The 16,838-nt window shown below is 39.3% G+C and overlaps 1 protein-coding gene across 3 annotated transcripts in view; it reads right to left on the reverse strand.

The window, feature by feature from the left end:
- LOC115218463 (mannose-1-phosphate guanyltransferase alpha-A) overlaps positions 1 to 11,967 on the reverse strand; it is a 42,307-nt gene extending 30,340 nt beyond the window's left edge. Inside the window, exons 1-2 of one of the 3 annotated variants that reach the window (XM_036498759.1) lie at positions 11,712 to 11,967; positions 5,883 to 5,980 (exon numbers count right to left, since the gene is read on the reverse strand). In XM_036498759.1, coding sequence (XP_036354652.1) covers positions 5,883 to 5,980; positions 11,712 to 11,751 — 138 coding nt within the window. In that variant the 5' untranslated portion in view covers positions 11,752 to 11,967. The remainder of the gene's footprint in view (positions 1 to 5,882; positions 5,981 to 11,711) is intronic. The other 2 variants (XM_036498774.1, XM_029788298.2) reach the window with 2 other exon arrangements.
- Positions 11,968 to 16,838: the final 4,871 nt, after the last annotated feature.

Genomic DNA, 16,838 nt, shown 5'->3' on the forward strand with positions numbered 1-16,838 from the left:
CGCAAGGAAAATGCACTCCCATGTAATTGGTGGCACCATTTGAGCGTGATTGTTGCCAGCATCGCTTCACCGGCACATGAAGAACAACATTCGACATCCGAGCATGGTCATTGCCAGTGCCATCAGACTGGCTCCCATGCCAGTGGCACGTAAAAAGCACCCACTACATTTGGAGTGGCTTGGTGTTAGGAAGGGCATCCAGCAGTAGAAACATTGCCAGATCAGACTGAGCCTGATACAGCCTCTGGCTCACTAAGTCCTCAGTCAAACCGTCCAACCCATGCCAGCATGGAAAGCAGATGTTAAATGATGATGACATACACATATATGCATGCATTCTTTAACTGGTTGAAGCCTTTACCCTAACTGTACTTGTGTATATAAATGAATCTGCAGATTCCTGAATACATGATGGCACAAAAACACTAACAATTGTTAATTTTTGTTTGTTTTGTGTTTATTGTAATGAACATTTGAAGATGCATTATATGCAAAGATCCAATGAGTTATGGCTGAGTACATTTCCTACCATTCACTACTGCAAGTGTGTGTGTGTGAATACACATCTATCTATAATACCTTAAAACTCAGTTTGAACCTTGCTTGCTTGCAATGTTACCCAGCCAAACTGGCACATAATGGGAAAACATTTAATTAAGTTTACCCTGAAATGTTAATATGGATGGAATGAAACAGGTTTCACGTAAATCAGAGTAGTAGTTACTGAGATATTCAGGGTTTGGGGGTATAAATACCCAAAATGGTGCATAACTTCATCCTGAAAGAGAAGAAACTCTAACACACTGACTTGACAACGAAAAAATTCAATTTGTTGTTTTTCAGTATGTTTCTATTTTCGCTTTTGTTAAACAATATTTTAATTACTTAGAACTATTTTTAAATGTATGTAATTTCAAAAATCTAAGCTGTTTGTACAATAAGTTTTTATATTTTAGCTCTCTTTAAACAGACAATATTTTAATGTTCTGTGTATAATAATTTTTTCCCCATAGGTTTTTTTTGAGTGCATTAAACGTATCTCACCTCCAAAGATTTGGCTGCTATTTCTAGCACACCCTGCTACCATGTAACAGCTATTTGCAATAAAGGACCCAAGATACCAGTTACATAGTTGCAGGGTGTGCAAGAAACAGCAGCCAAATCTTTCCTTTTGGGGGAAAGGAGCTGTTTATGCATAACTTCAATGTCATATTCGTTGACAGCATACAAAATAACCTGGAAAATACCCATGGAAAAACCTGTGAAACAAAACTCCATTGCTAGGAAATTCAGACTTTCCCAGTAACCCATGGGTAGTCTAGTATATATATCATCATCATCCTCATCATTTAACGTCCGTTTTCCATGCTGGCATGGGTTGGATGGATTGACTGAGCTCTGGAGAGCCAGTGGCTGCACCAGGCTCCAACCTGATCTGGCAATGTTTCTACAGCAAGATGCCCTTCCTAACGCCAACCACTCAGAGTGTAGTGGGTGCTTTTTACATGCAACAGCACAAGAGCCAGTTAGGGGGTACTGGCATTGGCCACGTTTGGATGGTACTTTTTATGTGCCATCGGTATGGGAGCCAGTCAGGGGGCATTGGCCACAACTACAATATTGGTTTTACTTGACTCAACAGGTCTTCTCAAGCATATCATATTGCCCAACGCATCAGGGGTACTCTTAACAGGGTCAGACATGCATGGCTGCGATCTCACTTTAGTTGTTGGGTTTTCTCAATCAAAGCATATCTCCAAAGGTCTCCATCTCCTGTCATTGCCTCTGTGAGACCCAATGTTCGAAGGTCATGCTTCATCACCTCATCCTATGTCTTCCTGGGTCTACCTCTTCTACAGGTTCCTTCCAGAGTTAGGGAGTGGCACTTCTTCACACAGCTGTCCTCAACCATACATAACACACGACCATACCAGCATAGTCGTCTCTCTTGTACACCACATTTGATGCTTCTTATGCCCAACTTTTCTCTCAGGGTACTTACACTGTTGTGTATCCACATTACACATCCAGCGGATCATACTAGCTTCATTTCTTTCAAGCCTGTGCATGTCCTCAGCAGTCATGGCCCATGTTTCACTACCATGTAGCATGGCAGTTAGCACACATGCATCATACAGTCTCCCTTTCATCCTGAGCGAAAGGCCCTTAGTTGCCAACAGAGGTAGGAGCTCCCTGAACTTTGCCCAGGTTATTCTTATTCTAGCAGCTATATTCTCAGAGCAACCACCCCCACTATAGACTTGGTTGTCTAGGTAGTGGAAGCTATTAACTTCTAGTTTCTTCCTCTGGCATGTGATGGAATCTGTTTTCTGTACATCTTCAGTGATATATATATATATATCATCATCATCATCATCATTTAACGTCCGCTTTCCATGCTAGCATGGGTTGGACGGTTCAACTGGGGTCTGGGGAGCCCGAAAGCTGCACCAGTCCAGTCAGATCTGGCAGTGTTTCTACAGCTGGATGCCCTTCCTAACGCCAACCACTCCGAGAGTGTAGTGGGTGATTTTATGTGCCACCGACACAGGTGCCAGACGAGGCTGACAAACGGCCACGCTCGGATGGTGTTTTTTATGTGCCACCGACACAGGTGCCAGACGAGGCTGGCAGACGGCCACGCTCGGATGGTGTTTTTTATGTGCCACCGACACAGGTGCCAGACGAGGCTGGCAGACGGCCACACTCGGATGGTGTTTTTATGTGCCACCGACACAGGTGCCAGACGAGGCTGGCAGACGGCCACGCTCGGATGGTGTTTTTATGTGCCACCGACACAGGTGCCAGATGAGGCTGGCAAACGGCCACGATCGGATGGTGCTTGTTACGTGCCCACAGCACGGAGGCCAGTCGATGCGGTACTGGCTACGGCCACGTTCGGATGGTTTTCTTATGTGCCACGTGCCACCGGCACTGGTACCACAAAGATACAAATTCCATTGATGTTCATCTATTTTGATTTGTTTTGATTTGATTTGATTTGATTTTCACTTGCCTCAACAGGTCTTCACAAGTGTCACAAGAAGGAAGGTATGCACAGGTGGACTGACTACGTCCCAGGTAGGGGCCATGGGTTATGGCCTGACTAGTCTTGCCGGGTCTTCGGATGGTGTTTTTATGTGCCACCGACACAGGTGCTAGATGAGGCTGGCGAACGGCCACGATCGGATGGTGTTTGTCATGTGCCCACCGCACTGACTACGGCACTGATGGATTTCTTGTGTGCCACAGGCACTGGTACCACAAGATACAAATTCCATTGATGTCATCTATTTGTTTTTGATTTGATTTGATTTGATTTGATTTGATTTTCACTTGCCTCAACCGGTCTTCACAAGTGTCACAAGAAGGAGGAAGGTATGCACAGGTGGACTGACTAGTCTTGCCGGGTCTTCGGAAGGTGTTTTTTATGTGCCCCGACACAGGTGCCAGATGAGGCTGGAGAACGGCCATAATCGGATGGTGTTTGTTACGTGCCCACAGCACGGAGGCCGGTCGATGCGGAACTGGCTACGGCCACGTTCGGATGGTTCTCATGTGTGCCACCGGCACTGGTACCACAAAGATACAGATTCCATTGATGTTCATCTATTTTGATTTGTTTTGATTTGATTTTCACTTGCCTCAACAGGTCTTCACAAGTGTCACAAGAAGGAAGGTATGCACAGGTGGACTGACTACGTCCCAGGTAGGGGCCATGGGTTATGGCCTGACTAGTCTTGCCGGGTCTTCGGATGGTGTTTTTATGTGCCACCGACACAGGTGCTAGATGAGGCTGGCGAACGGCCACGATCGGATGGCCAGTGATGCGGTACTGACTACGGCCACGTTCAGATGGATTCTTGTGTGCCACCGGCACTGGTACCACAAGCGGTACTGACTACGGCCACGTTCGGATGGATTCTTGTGTGCCACCGGCACTGGTACCACAAGCGGTACTGACTACGGCCACGTTCGGATGGATTCTTGTGTGCCACTGGCACTGGTACCACATTGCTTTCTTTTATTACTTTTAGTAATTGTTACATATATATTTCTATTTCTTTACTACCCACAAGGGGCTAGACACAGAGAGGTCAAACAAGGACAGACAAACGGATTAAGTCGAATACATCAACCCCAGTGCGTAACTGGTACTTAATTTATCGACCCCCAAAGGATGAAAGGCAAAGTCGACCTCGGCGGAATTTGAACTCAGTACGTAGCGACGGGCGAAATACCTCTAAGCATTTTGTCCAGTGTGCTAACGTTTCTGCCAGCTCGCCGCCTTATTGTTACATATAGGCGCAGGAGTGGCTGTGTGGTAAGTAGCTTGTTTACCAACCACATGGTTCCGGGTTCAGTCCCACTGCGTGGCACCTTGGGCAAGTGTCTTCTGCTATAGCCCCGGGCCGACCAATGCCTTGTGAGTGGATTGGTAGACGGAAACTGAAAGAAGCCTGTCGTATATATGTATGCATATATATATATATATTATATATATATATATGTATGTGTGTGCCTGTATTTGTCCCCTAGCATTGCATGACAACCGATGCTGGTGTGTTTACGTCCCCGTCACTTAGCGGTTCGGCAAAAGAGACCGATAGAATAAGTACTGGGTTACAAAGAATAAGTCCCGGGGTTGATTTGCTCGACTAAAGGCGGTGCTCCAGCATGGCCGGAGTCAAATGACTGAAACAAGTAAAAGAGTAAAGAGTATACCTAACTAATAAGCAGCTTTCTCCATTATAGTATAGAGTTTACTTCTGTACCATAATGCTTCAAGCAAAGTACAATGCTCAACAATAAGAGAGTAAAGAAAATGAAAAATGAAAATTGGAATCTGTTCCTAGGAAGCAGGGATTCTTTTTTGCTTTTTTTTTTTTTGGTTGTTTGTTTGTTTGTTTCCCAGGAATGATAAGTTCTGAGGCATTGAGAATCCCTAGGGTTACTTTTCTTTTAATGAAACAAAATATGTATTCCATTCATAAAAGTGTCAGTTAAAAATAATATCTGTAAATAATGAAGTTAACCCTTTAGCATTTAAACCGGCCATATCCGGCCAAAAGTATTCTGCCTGTTTTATGTTCAAACTGGCCAGATCTGGTCTCTCACACCAACCGTACAATATCGTTTTAAAAATAACAGCTACCTCATCAAAATCTCAAAACTACAAGATTATGCATGATTAGTTCAAAACAATGTGGATGAAAAAGCATTAATTTTGGCAGAATAATGCAAACACTAAAGGGTTAAATATATTTTGAAGACTTCAGTTACTTACTCGTTGAAAAACTCCCCGGCTGATTCACAAGTCTCTCCTTGTCTCTGACAATTTGTCCATCCATTATATATATATATATATATATATATATATAAACAATTGCAGTGTGGAAGGTGTTGTAAGCCATTTAAGAAACAAACAAAAGCCGTTCAATTCACTTCAACATTAGTACGGATTTTTGTCAGTGAACAGGTCGCAGTCTTATAGTGACGAAAATATTTCGACAAATTAAACTTAAATGTTGAAGTGAATCGAATGGCTTTTGTGTGTTTCTTAAATGGCTTACAAACACCTTCCACGCTGCAATTGTTTTCGTTCCAGCACACGATCTCAGATCAAATCACTTGCTATGCAAGTACATCTCCGTAATATATATATATATATATATATATATCCAGCTGTAGAAATCATACCAAAGCTGACAACAGAGTTTGGTGCAGTCTTCTGACTTGGCAGTTCCTGTCAAACTGTTTCATTTATGCCAGCATGAAAAATGGATGTTGAATGAAGAGGATGTATGTACATGTATAGTATATATCTATATACGTTGTGTGTGTGTATATAAAGTATATATAATATAAGATAATTCACTAACTTTGGAACAGGCAGCAATATGGTGATATATCATTGGAAATCCTGCTACAGGAAACAGGGGCTTTGGAAGATCCAAGGATAATGGCCGGAACCGAGTACCTGATAAAAACAATAAGAATAATCTTTTCAAGAACTATTTAAATTAAAATGTATCACATAGTTTATTAAATACAATAAGGATTTCTCATATAGGTGAAATCTCTAAATTAATTAGGAAGAGAGTTGACTGAAACACACCAGTGAATGACTGGTTTTTAATTCATTGACTTTCACTAGTTAAAAAGCTAATTCAAGCAAGATTTGAATTATGAACAGAAAAAGTTGGCAGATGACTACAGTTTTGAATGTTAATTTATGAGACCCATTTTCTTATAAGCTGAAACAGCTGCCAAGATGACAGCTCATTGGACTTGTGGAATATTTACTTATTTTTTTACTTACTGTTCTGGAGATAATGGCAGTGTCCATGGCCTTTGCAAGCCCTCCAAGACCAGAGTACAGTTATCAGTATGCTATAGTTTAAAGATCTAGTCATAGCTGAGTTTGGTTGTGATCTACACCCTCCTGATATTAAAAAGTTTAAAAGTTTATTTCTTTATTGCCCACAGGGGGCTAAACATAGAGGGGACAAACAAAGGTGTTAAGTCAATTACATTAACTCCAGTGTGTAACTGGTACTTATTTAAGGCGGCGAGCTGGCAGAAACGTTAGCACACCAGGCGAAATGCTTAGAGGTATTTCGTCTGCGTTACGTTGTGAGTTCAAATTCCAGGGTCGATAAATTAAGTACCAGTTACGCACTGGGGTCGATGTAATCGACTTAATACCTATGTCTGTCCTTGTTTGTCCCCTCTGTGTTTAGCCCCTTGTGGGTAATAAAGAAATAGGTACTTATTTAATCGACCCCCGAAAGGATGAAAGGTAAAGTCGACCTTAGTGGAATTTGAACTCAGAATGTAACGGCAGACGAAATACCACTAAGCATTTCGCTTGGCATTCTAACATTTCTGCCAGCTCATTGCCTTTAAGTTCTTTATAGTGTCTCCCAACTCCCTTTTCATCTTTCTGCAATACAATGTTGTCACACAGATAAGAAAGATTTTAAGCAGTACAGAAGCCAGCATGCCTAATTCAACAACCCAAAAGATATTTCATAAGATTGGTTCAAGTTATTAAGAGTTTCAAACCAAAGTTTTATAAATCCATGGGTTGATACATCATATCAAAAAAAGTAGTGAATTGTTTTTGCTGCAAACTTTTTCCAAACAAATCAAAAACAGGACTTGCAAAGGCATACATGAACACAAGCTTTCTTAAGTGGGAGCATGCTGCTGAGCAAAAGGGGGCTTTGGCTATCAACTAGAGGTCCCAATTCTATATATCAGCTGCTTCTGTATGAAGAGGCTGCTAAAAACTCAGGGAAAGGAATATATCAAGGCCACAACGCTTATCTGAAGCAAATTTGCGACCATAAATACTACCTTTTTATTTTTGCCTTAATTTTATATTAACAACACTAGAGAAGATTTCCTAAAGACATGAAGATGGTGCAAAAGGGCAAGGCAAGGGGGGGGGTTGTCATTTAGCATCTGCTAATGGACCTAATATTCTTAATCCCTGATGACACAACTTTATTATCCGAGAACAGTAAAATGGAGAGGCTCTGAAATGCAAAATATTTAAACCTCAATATTCAGAACAACCATATTGCTAGCTTGGAATCAATAACTAAAGGAGAAATAGAACTCAATAAGTGGGTAAATCAGGCTCATTTGCATTAATTAAGGATGAAAAAAAAAAAATTTCAAAAACGAAACAGCTCTTAATTGTTCTGTGCTAAACCTTCAACAATGTTTCTATGAAGAAGTTATTGGATATTGATCAGCTTCTAAACTTGATTAAATTACTTCTGTAGTGCATACTATCAGTGCCAACTTCTGTCGGTGTTGTTGGCAGTGTGAAGCCCCAAATGAAATAGTAATAGTAGTAGTTTAATTGAAAAACTTTGTCTTGGACATTGGTCTATACCAGTGCTTTTTAAACTTTTTGCTGGAGCGGAACCCCAAGGAAACATTCCACTGGCCCGAGGAACCCCTGTGCAATAATTTAATAGTCTTATGCACACATATCTGCACAGGAGACTTAAAAATTACTGCCGATTTTAGCAGTTTTGTAACTTCTTGCGGAACCCTTGGACTGAACTAGCGGAACCCTGGTTGAAAACCACTGGTCTATACAATACTTACATATGGAGCGTAACTTATCCTGTTAGGCGAAGTTTCGAAACGAAAGATAGCCTCCTGCTATATTAAGTGATTAATTATTTTACTGATTAATTATATTGATTAATTATAAATATATACAACACAATTAAATATAACAGTGCAAGAGGGGATGGGAGGGAGAGATTTTTAAGCACCTATTTTGAAACTTGGTGGCGTACTGCGGAGTAAAATTGACGATGGATTGAAAATGCAGTAAGATATACTTGTCAGGATAAGATACGTGCAATTGTACATTTTTTCTTTCTTATTCTTTCTCTTACTTTCACCGTTTCAACATTTCGCTATATACACTCACACAGATATATATATATATATATATATATATATATATATATAATAATAAACATTAGGGAATAAATCCTAATTTACAGGGAAAAATCAGATTTAGGATTGAATCCAATTTATAGTAAAATATTATATTATATTATATTAGAGACAAAACCACTATTATGCAAATCAAACAAAGAAAGACTTAAGCCAATACATAAAATAATTTATATAAATTAAAATTTAACAATTATAAATAACCACTACGATCGTTTCATGTCAGCACATCTTTGAGACATTCTTCAGGTGGTTTCAAAACCTAAAATATAATCAATATTTTTAAAATATAAATAATCTATATAATCTCAAAGATGTGCTGACACCAAACGATCGTAGTGGTTATTTATAATTGTTAAATTTTAATTTATATAAATTATTTTATGTATTGGCTTAAGTCTTTCTTTCTTTGATTTGCATAATAGTGGTTTTGTCTCTAATATAATATAATATATATATATATATATATATTGGTAAAACGGTAAGATAACAAAAGAAAGAGACCTCAATATTATGTAAATAGAGGAAATTTATCTATACAATAATATGTTACATTACTCTATAGTTTTATCTTGACTATCGAGTAATGTAACATATTATTGTATATATATATATGTATCGCCTGGCGGTGCATATCTATACGTGGATGTGTAAGAAGAATGCAAAACATAAGTTTACAGTCTTTAAAAAAGATCATTTACTACGCAACACCTGGATAGACAGACACGTCACCGTCGGTGACAAGTGGCGAAGTATAATGCGCAAAAACGAAATAATTTTGAAGGAAGTGGGGAAGTACCAATTACATCAACCTCAGTGCTCGACGGGTACTTATTTTATCGACCCCCGAAAGGATAAAAAAGCAGTCGAATTCGGCGGTATTTGAACTGAAAACGTAGGAAGATATTCAAAAGAAATCTTAAAACTTTACTGAGAGTTTTGACTTGCTACTTATCCTCCCAAGTCTGACACCCCACTAAAAAACTACCACGCCCCACCTCGAAAATCCGGCAGGGTCGGGTGAAGCGGCCAAAATAATTTCTGCACACAACTCGTTAAAGCACAATGAGATATGCAAAGTTACGAATACAATTGCAGCGTGGAAGCCATTTAAGAAACACACAAAAGCCATTCGATTTACTTCAACATTTAAGTTTAATTTTTGTCAGTGAACAGGTCGCGGTCTTAAAGCGACGAAAATATTTTGACAAATTAAACTTTAAAATGTTGAAGTGAATCGAATGGCTTTTGTTTTCGTTTCAGCACACGATCTCAGATCAAATCACTTGCTATGCAAGTACATCTCCGTAAAGTTACGAATATCTTCAATAAATTATAGAGCTAAAGGAGGAAACATAATAGTAGAACAATTTTTTTTTTTTTATATATATAAATACTTCGTTACTTTGTAAATAACTGGAAAGGTGATCCAGTGTTGACATTTCACATGAAACATGCTATTTCGATAGAAAAATATGGCAATGTATGTATGTACAACATAACTACAGTTACGCCTATTGTACTTGGGGAAATGTGGGATGAACAGAAATAGTGTAGAAGAGTTCTGGGACATTTCAGATATATGTTTGTGCCTTCTTTAATAGATAGTTTGAGAAGATACAATAACATTGGTTCTGAGACGTTTAACAACAGCAAATGGTGATTTAGTACTGTCGCTTTGCTGAAGACTGGGTGTTTGAATTAGCTTGAACAACAGTGCCCGACAATAACAATTAATTCTCTCTTGAAATTTTCTTCCTTCAACTAAAGTTAAAACACGACTATAGTATCGCAAAATAATAATAATAATTCTTAATATAAACAAAAAGTTTGAAATTCTGAAAGGATTAAAGGCGAAGTGGACATCGATGGAATGTGAACTCAACGTAAAGCCGGAAGAAATGGTGCTATGCATTTTGTCCGGTATGTTAATACATTCCGTATGTCAACGAAACAGAAGCTAATTTCATTTATTTACAAATTAGCTGAATATGATTTACACTTAGGATATGATTATAATACTTTGATGGAAGAGCGTTGGAATAATAAATCAAGAAAACGTCTATTTTTTTTAAAGAACATATAAATCATTTGTAAAGGATGGGTACGGGTGGAACGCCTTTAGCCTTTAATCACAGGTCTGCTCAATAGACTGTGACTTGGGACTGAATAATAATACTAAAGTATAAACTCGAAGAAGCCAAATTTTAGATGAAATACAAAAAAAGAAAAGCAACCCAATCTTTTAGACAATTAATGAAAGAACATTTTTTCAAGGAGTGGGTGTGACTCCATAAAAATTATATCAAGAAAGGAAGGTTTAGTATTTAGGGCGTATAACTAACTACAATACTTCAACACTATTTCTATTTATTCAACATGTTCTCCTATTATTAATTAAATAAATTAAAAACGATATACAATCAATTACACGATGTATTCATTTTAATTTTTAGAAATTACTTTTCAGCTTAATCTTACGTCTTCGACGAACGACTAAGGAAGGTGATGGCTATAAACATTTACAAATATCCATGACATAGTTAAGTTAATTAATTGACTCAAAAAGCAAAAAAAAACAAGGACATATAGGGGGGGACATGGAGTTATGTACAGGATGGTGTGTTCATGCAAAGAGTTCAGGCCATTTCTGGTCAAGAGAGACTTTGAACCGATCCTTTTCTTTGTATTTCTTTTAAGGGTTTCTGTGGGGTAGGTAATATACTCTGTTAGGCTTGAACTTATTTTCCCTTTATATATATATATATATGTTAAGTTAATTATTTGACTCAAAAAGCAAGGCCATGTAGGGGGACATGGAGTTATGTACAGGGTGGTATTCATTCATGCAAAGAGTTCAGGCCATTTATATATATATATATATATATATATATATATATATATATATATATATATATATATATATATGTGTGTGTGTGTGTGTGTGTGTGTGTTAAGTTAATTATTTGACTCAAAAAGCAAAAAGCAAGGCCATGTAGGGGGACATGGAATTATGTACAGGGTGGTGGTGTTCATGCAATGAGTTCAGGCCATTTCTGGTCAAGAGAGACTTTGAACCGAGCGGTCGTCGGCATCTTCACTATCTCGTACATGATAGTTAATAAAATAAGCTAATAAATAAGCTTTTGCACCTAGAAAACATAAGTATTCGAACCGTCCCTGATGAGTGATGATAAATTACTTGAGATATTCTTTCTTACCTTTCATCGGTCCTCCTATAAGAATGACAGCTTTGATCATTTTTGGTCCAAGACGTTACGAAAGTCCTTTATATTATAATTATAAAAATATCATACAACATACAAGGCTGGAACCAGCACTGAACTTTATGTAGACTGTCTAATTAATCTTACAAGTGGATACTACGTGGTTGCAAGCTGACTTCTCTACAAGTTTATCCACGTTGTCAACACAGGAATGTGCCGTAAATTGTTTCGACTGTCGTTAGACTATGCTCCTGTTGCTAAGAACATTAATTTAACAAAGAATCTCATTATTCTTTCTTTCTCTCTTTTCCTTTTCTTTCTCTCTCACCTTTTTGTTTCTTATTTTTGTGTTTATTTCGCTTATTTTTCTTTTATTTATTTTTATCTGATTTTTACTTCTTCCGTAATTATTTCAACTCTACTTTCAATTTCTGTTTTCTTTCCTTTTTTATTATTTCTCTCTCTCTCTCTCAATCAATATTAATTGGGTACTAGTACCTATTAATTGTCGGTTATGAGCAGTTTTGACCTTGTTTCTTATTTTGAAAATAGTAAAATAGATTTTTTTTTTTTTTTTTTCCAAGTAGGAAATTTTGAAAGAAAGCAGAGATTGAAGAAAATCTCTAAAGATTTTCTAAGGCATATTATTGATGTGGTGGCTGCGACTGTAAGGTTCGCTGGAAATTATGGAGCAAATGATTTTGCGATGAGCATGGTGCTGGTGATGATGATAATGATGATGATGATGATGATGAAAAGAGGTGGAGGAGGAGGATGGTGATGATGATGATGATGTTGATGACGAGGAGGAGGATTTTTAGTCGATTTCATAGTATAAAAAGTGGTTGATTGAATGAAATAAGATAAAGGTTTAAAATAGTAGGTATTTTAGAAGACAAAGTGGCTTCATTATTTAATTTCAATAAATTCACTAACAAGAAAACTATAGAGAACAAATATTCTAGTGTAAATGCAGAGCCCTTTTTTTAACAAACTTAGTAGTAGTGACTGTTATAATTACCAAGGAAAATCTGTACACGACATTATTAGGAAAGCAGGCATTTCTACAAATAATTCTGATCCGACTGCAAATTCTGACTGCCTACAACTGGGATATCAGAACAAACTCATATGACATCAGCTCACCTAGAGGTATGGTGATTTAGGCAGGGCCTTTCACATGCTATTTTATTTATTACACTTCCTTCAGAACGTTAAGAAGAAATATAACATTCCAAAGTAACATACGTAAAAATAAAGCATATACACACAGACCCATATGCTCTAAAGATGATGAGTGAAAGCAGAAGCAATGCCTTTTACTCTGGCATACCTAAAAGAAAAGAAACAGAACAAATACTAGTTCAGAAATTGTTATATACCAACCTATTGCACCAACCCATAAGGCAACTGATCCTGTGTAACCCCAGTTACCCTCAAGTAATACATACCAGAGTTCATGCATATTGTCTTCAAACTGAGAAATCAGTATGTCCAAAATTCTACAGAGCAACTTCTCTGACCTTACAGAATTCCAATCTACAGAAACAGTAAGCCCAAACTTCTAAAGACAGCTTCTCTGAACCTACTAACTAATGCCTTCATTTCCAACATCTTAAAAGATCATGGAAACAGTAATGAACAATCACCTCTTTCAATATTTCTAAAGATACTTTTTCCTCAGTTATCACTAGTATGATTTTCAACTAAATCTGTCGCCTGTTAGTATGACATCCTCTCTATACCTTAAAAAATTTCACCCTTTGATCTTATCTGGTATATATCTGTAGCATACACTCAAGTGAAATTCCTCTCCTCTCTATTATATATCATCATCATCATCATCATTTAGCGTCCGCTTTCCATGCTAGCATGGGTTGGACGGTTCAACTGGGGTCTGTGAAGCTGGAAGGCTTCGTCAGGCCCAGTCAGATCTGGCAGTGTTTCTACGGCTGGATGCCCTTCCTAACGCCAACCACTCCGCGAGTGTAGTGGGTGTTTTTTACGTGCCACCTGCACAGGTGCCAGACAGAGCTGGCAAACGGCCACGAACGGACGGTGCTTTTACGTGTCACCGGCACGGGGCCAGGCGAGGCTGGCAACGAACACGAAGGGATGGTGCTTTTACGTGCCATCGACACGGGGGCCAGACAGAGCTGGCAAACGGCCACGAGCGAATGGTGCTTTTACGTATCACCAACACGGGTGCCAGACGAGGCTGGCAGCGGACACGAACGGATGGGTCACTTAACCCCTGCTTTCTGATATATGATTTGATTTTGATTGTTCTCACTGGTCTTGCCGGGTCTTCTGATGCACAGCATACTTCCATAGGTCTCAGTCTCTGGTCATTTCCTTGGTGAGACCTAGAGTTCGAAGGCCGTGCTTCACCACCTCGACCCAGGTTTTCCTGGGTCTACCTCTTCCACAGGTCCCCTCAACTGCCAGGGTGTGGCACTTTTTCACACACCTATCTTCATCCATTCTCGCCACATGACCATACCAGCGCAATCGTCTCTCTTGCACACAACATCTGATGCCTCTTAGGTCCAACTTTTCTCTCAAGGTACTTACACTCTGTCGACTATGAACACTGACATTACACATCCAACGGAGCATACTAGCTTCATTTCTTGCGAGCTTACGTAAATCCTCAGCAGTCACAGCCCAAGTTTCACTACCATGTAGCATGGCTGTACATACACATGCATCATACAGTCTGCCTTTTACTTTGAGCGAGAGGCCTTTTGTCACCAGCAGGGGTAAGAGCTCTCTAAACTTTGCCCAGGCTATTCTTACTCTAGCAGTTACACTTTCAGCACAATCGCCCCCGCTACTGACTTGGTCACCTAGGTAGCGGAAGCTATCAACTACTTCTAGTTTTTCTCCCTGAAACGTGATAGAACTTGGTCTCTGCATATTTTCAGAGTTTATTGCTCCTGAGCATCTGCCACAGATAAAAACTATTTTCCTAGTTAGTCTTCCTTTGACATTACTACATCTCTTATGTGTCCATAGCTTACATTTGGTGCATCTTATAGAGTTTCTACCTACGCCTTTTCTACAGATCAAGCAAGGTCATCTACCTGAAGGCGTTTGTGATTGGTCTACCTTCCTACTTATTAGGACTTTGGTTTTGGCTAGGTTGATTCTAAGGCCCTTCGATTCTAAACCTTGCTTCCACACCTGAAACTTCTCCTCCAGTTCTGATAGAGACTCAGTAATTAGAGCAAGGTCATCAGCATAGAGGAGCTCCCAGGGGCATCCAGTCTTGAATTCCTCCGTTATTGCCTGGAGGACTATGATAAATAGGAGGGGGCTGAGGACTGAACCTTGGTGGACCCCAACCTCTACCCTGAATTTATCACTGTACTCGGTGCCAACCCTCACCTTACTAGCAGCGTCTCTGTACATGGCTTGTACAGCTCTCACTAACCATTCATCTATCCCTAGTTTCCTCATTGACCACCAGATAAGGGATCGGGGGACCCTGTCGAAGGCTTTCTCCATATCGACAAAAGCCAGGTATAGGGGCTTGTCTTTGGCTAGGTATCTCTCCTGCATCTGTCTTACCAGGAAAATAGCATCAGTAGTACTTTTCCCTGGCACGAACCCAAACTGCATCTCATCTAAGCTAACTCTCTCTCTAATTTGTTGGGCTATAACCCTCTCCGTAACCTTCATTACCTGATCTAGCAGCTTGATACCCCTGTAGTTATTTGTATCTAGGGCGTCACCTTTACCTTTGTAGCAGTTGACTATTATGCTGCTACACCAGTTATTGGGAATGACTCCTTCGTGTATCACCTGGTTAACTATATGGGTGACTAGGCTATAGCCAGCACTACCAGATATTTTGAGCATCTCTGCAGTAATTCCTGATGGGCCTGGGGCTTTCCCTGTTTTCATGCTTGTAATTGCCTTATCTACTAAGGAACTGTCAACTCGGATTGCTGGTCCCTCTGTTGGGTCAACATTCGGCAGACTCTCTTTATCCCATTCATTTTCCTCATTCAGCAACCTTTCATAGTGGCGTCTCCAAACCTCTCTCTTTGCATCCTCATTTAGCGCAAGTGAGCCGTCATCCTTGCAAACACATTTCTCTCCTACCACGTCACGATTCTTTCTCACACACTGTCTTGCAACACAAAATACCTCAAGTCTTTCATCTTCACGGCGCAGGACATTGGCAAATTTTTTCTATATATATATATCGACTGTGTGATGTACTAAGGAGCCATTCTCGTCACCTCGCTTCGCACGGAACAGCTAGCCTTTGGCTGCATTTTGGACCCTGTTGTGTCCACTACTCTGCTCGGTTGGTATTGGCGTAATTTGTCTCTTACTCTATCGCACCAATACATAGCATATAACCAACCAAAGCCCCTGAATAAGGTCACGTGTGACAACCTGTTCTCAACCCAGTTTTGAGCCTACAACTCCTTATAAAAACTCAGCTTCTCTTATCAACTCATCTCGATGTCTTTCGGTTCCAGACCTCTTAAGGTCTAACCATTGACCACACAAGACACAGCCAGTTCTAGCAACAACACAACAGCAGCCATGTGAAGACTCACCAACTCTGGCTCTGTAGTGCAAATGTCTTGTTTTCATAAGTTTTAAATTAAAATTTTCCACCAAACCTTAGTCACAATTTATGTTCCTAACACTAGCTTAATGATGACTAAGTTATTTTACTAAATTCTTTGTTATATTTAAAATTAATTGAAAGAAACACAGAGCATCTCAACAGAAATACGGTAACGAAAGGGTTAAACAACCACCTCCTCCAACATTTGTAAGATGCTTTTTCCTCGGTTACCACTAGTGTGATTTTCAGCCAAATCTATGTTGCCCATTAATATGACGCCCTCCCCACATCTTCACAAATTCCGCTCTTTGATACTGTCTGATATATAACATTCTTAAGTTTCCTGCCTACTGGCCCTATCCTATCTTGTGGATGAGGAATTTTGTCAGAATTCAAATGTAGTACTTTAACCCCCTTAAAGAATCTAAAATTGAAGTCATTTCATTGGAAGAATATTAGAAGTGAACATTAAATAGAAGTGATTCCTCAATGGCATAGATCGAGTGTATGCCATCCAAAGTAGCCCTTCA

The sequence above is a fragment of the Octopus sinensis genome, linkage group LG1 (genome assembly GCF_006345805.1).
Source record: "Octopus sinensis linkage group LG1, ASM634580v1, whole genome shotgun sequence".
Classification (NCBI taxonomy): domain Eukaryota; kingdom Metazoa; phylum Mollusca; class Cephalopoda; order Octopoda; family Octopodidae; genus Octopus; species Octopus sinensis.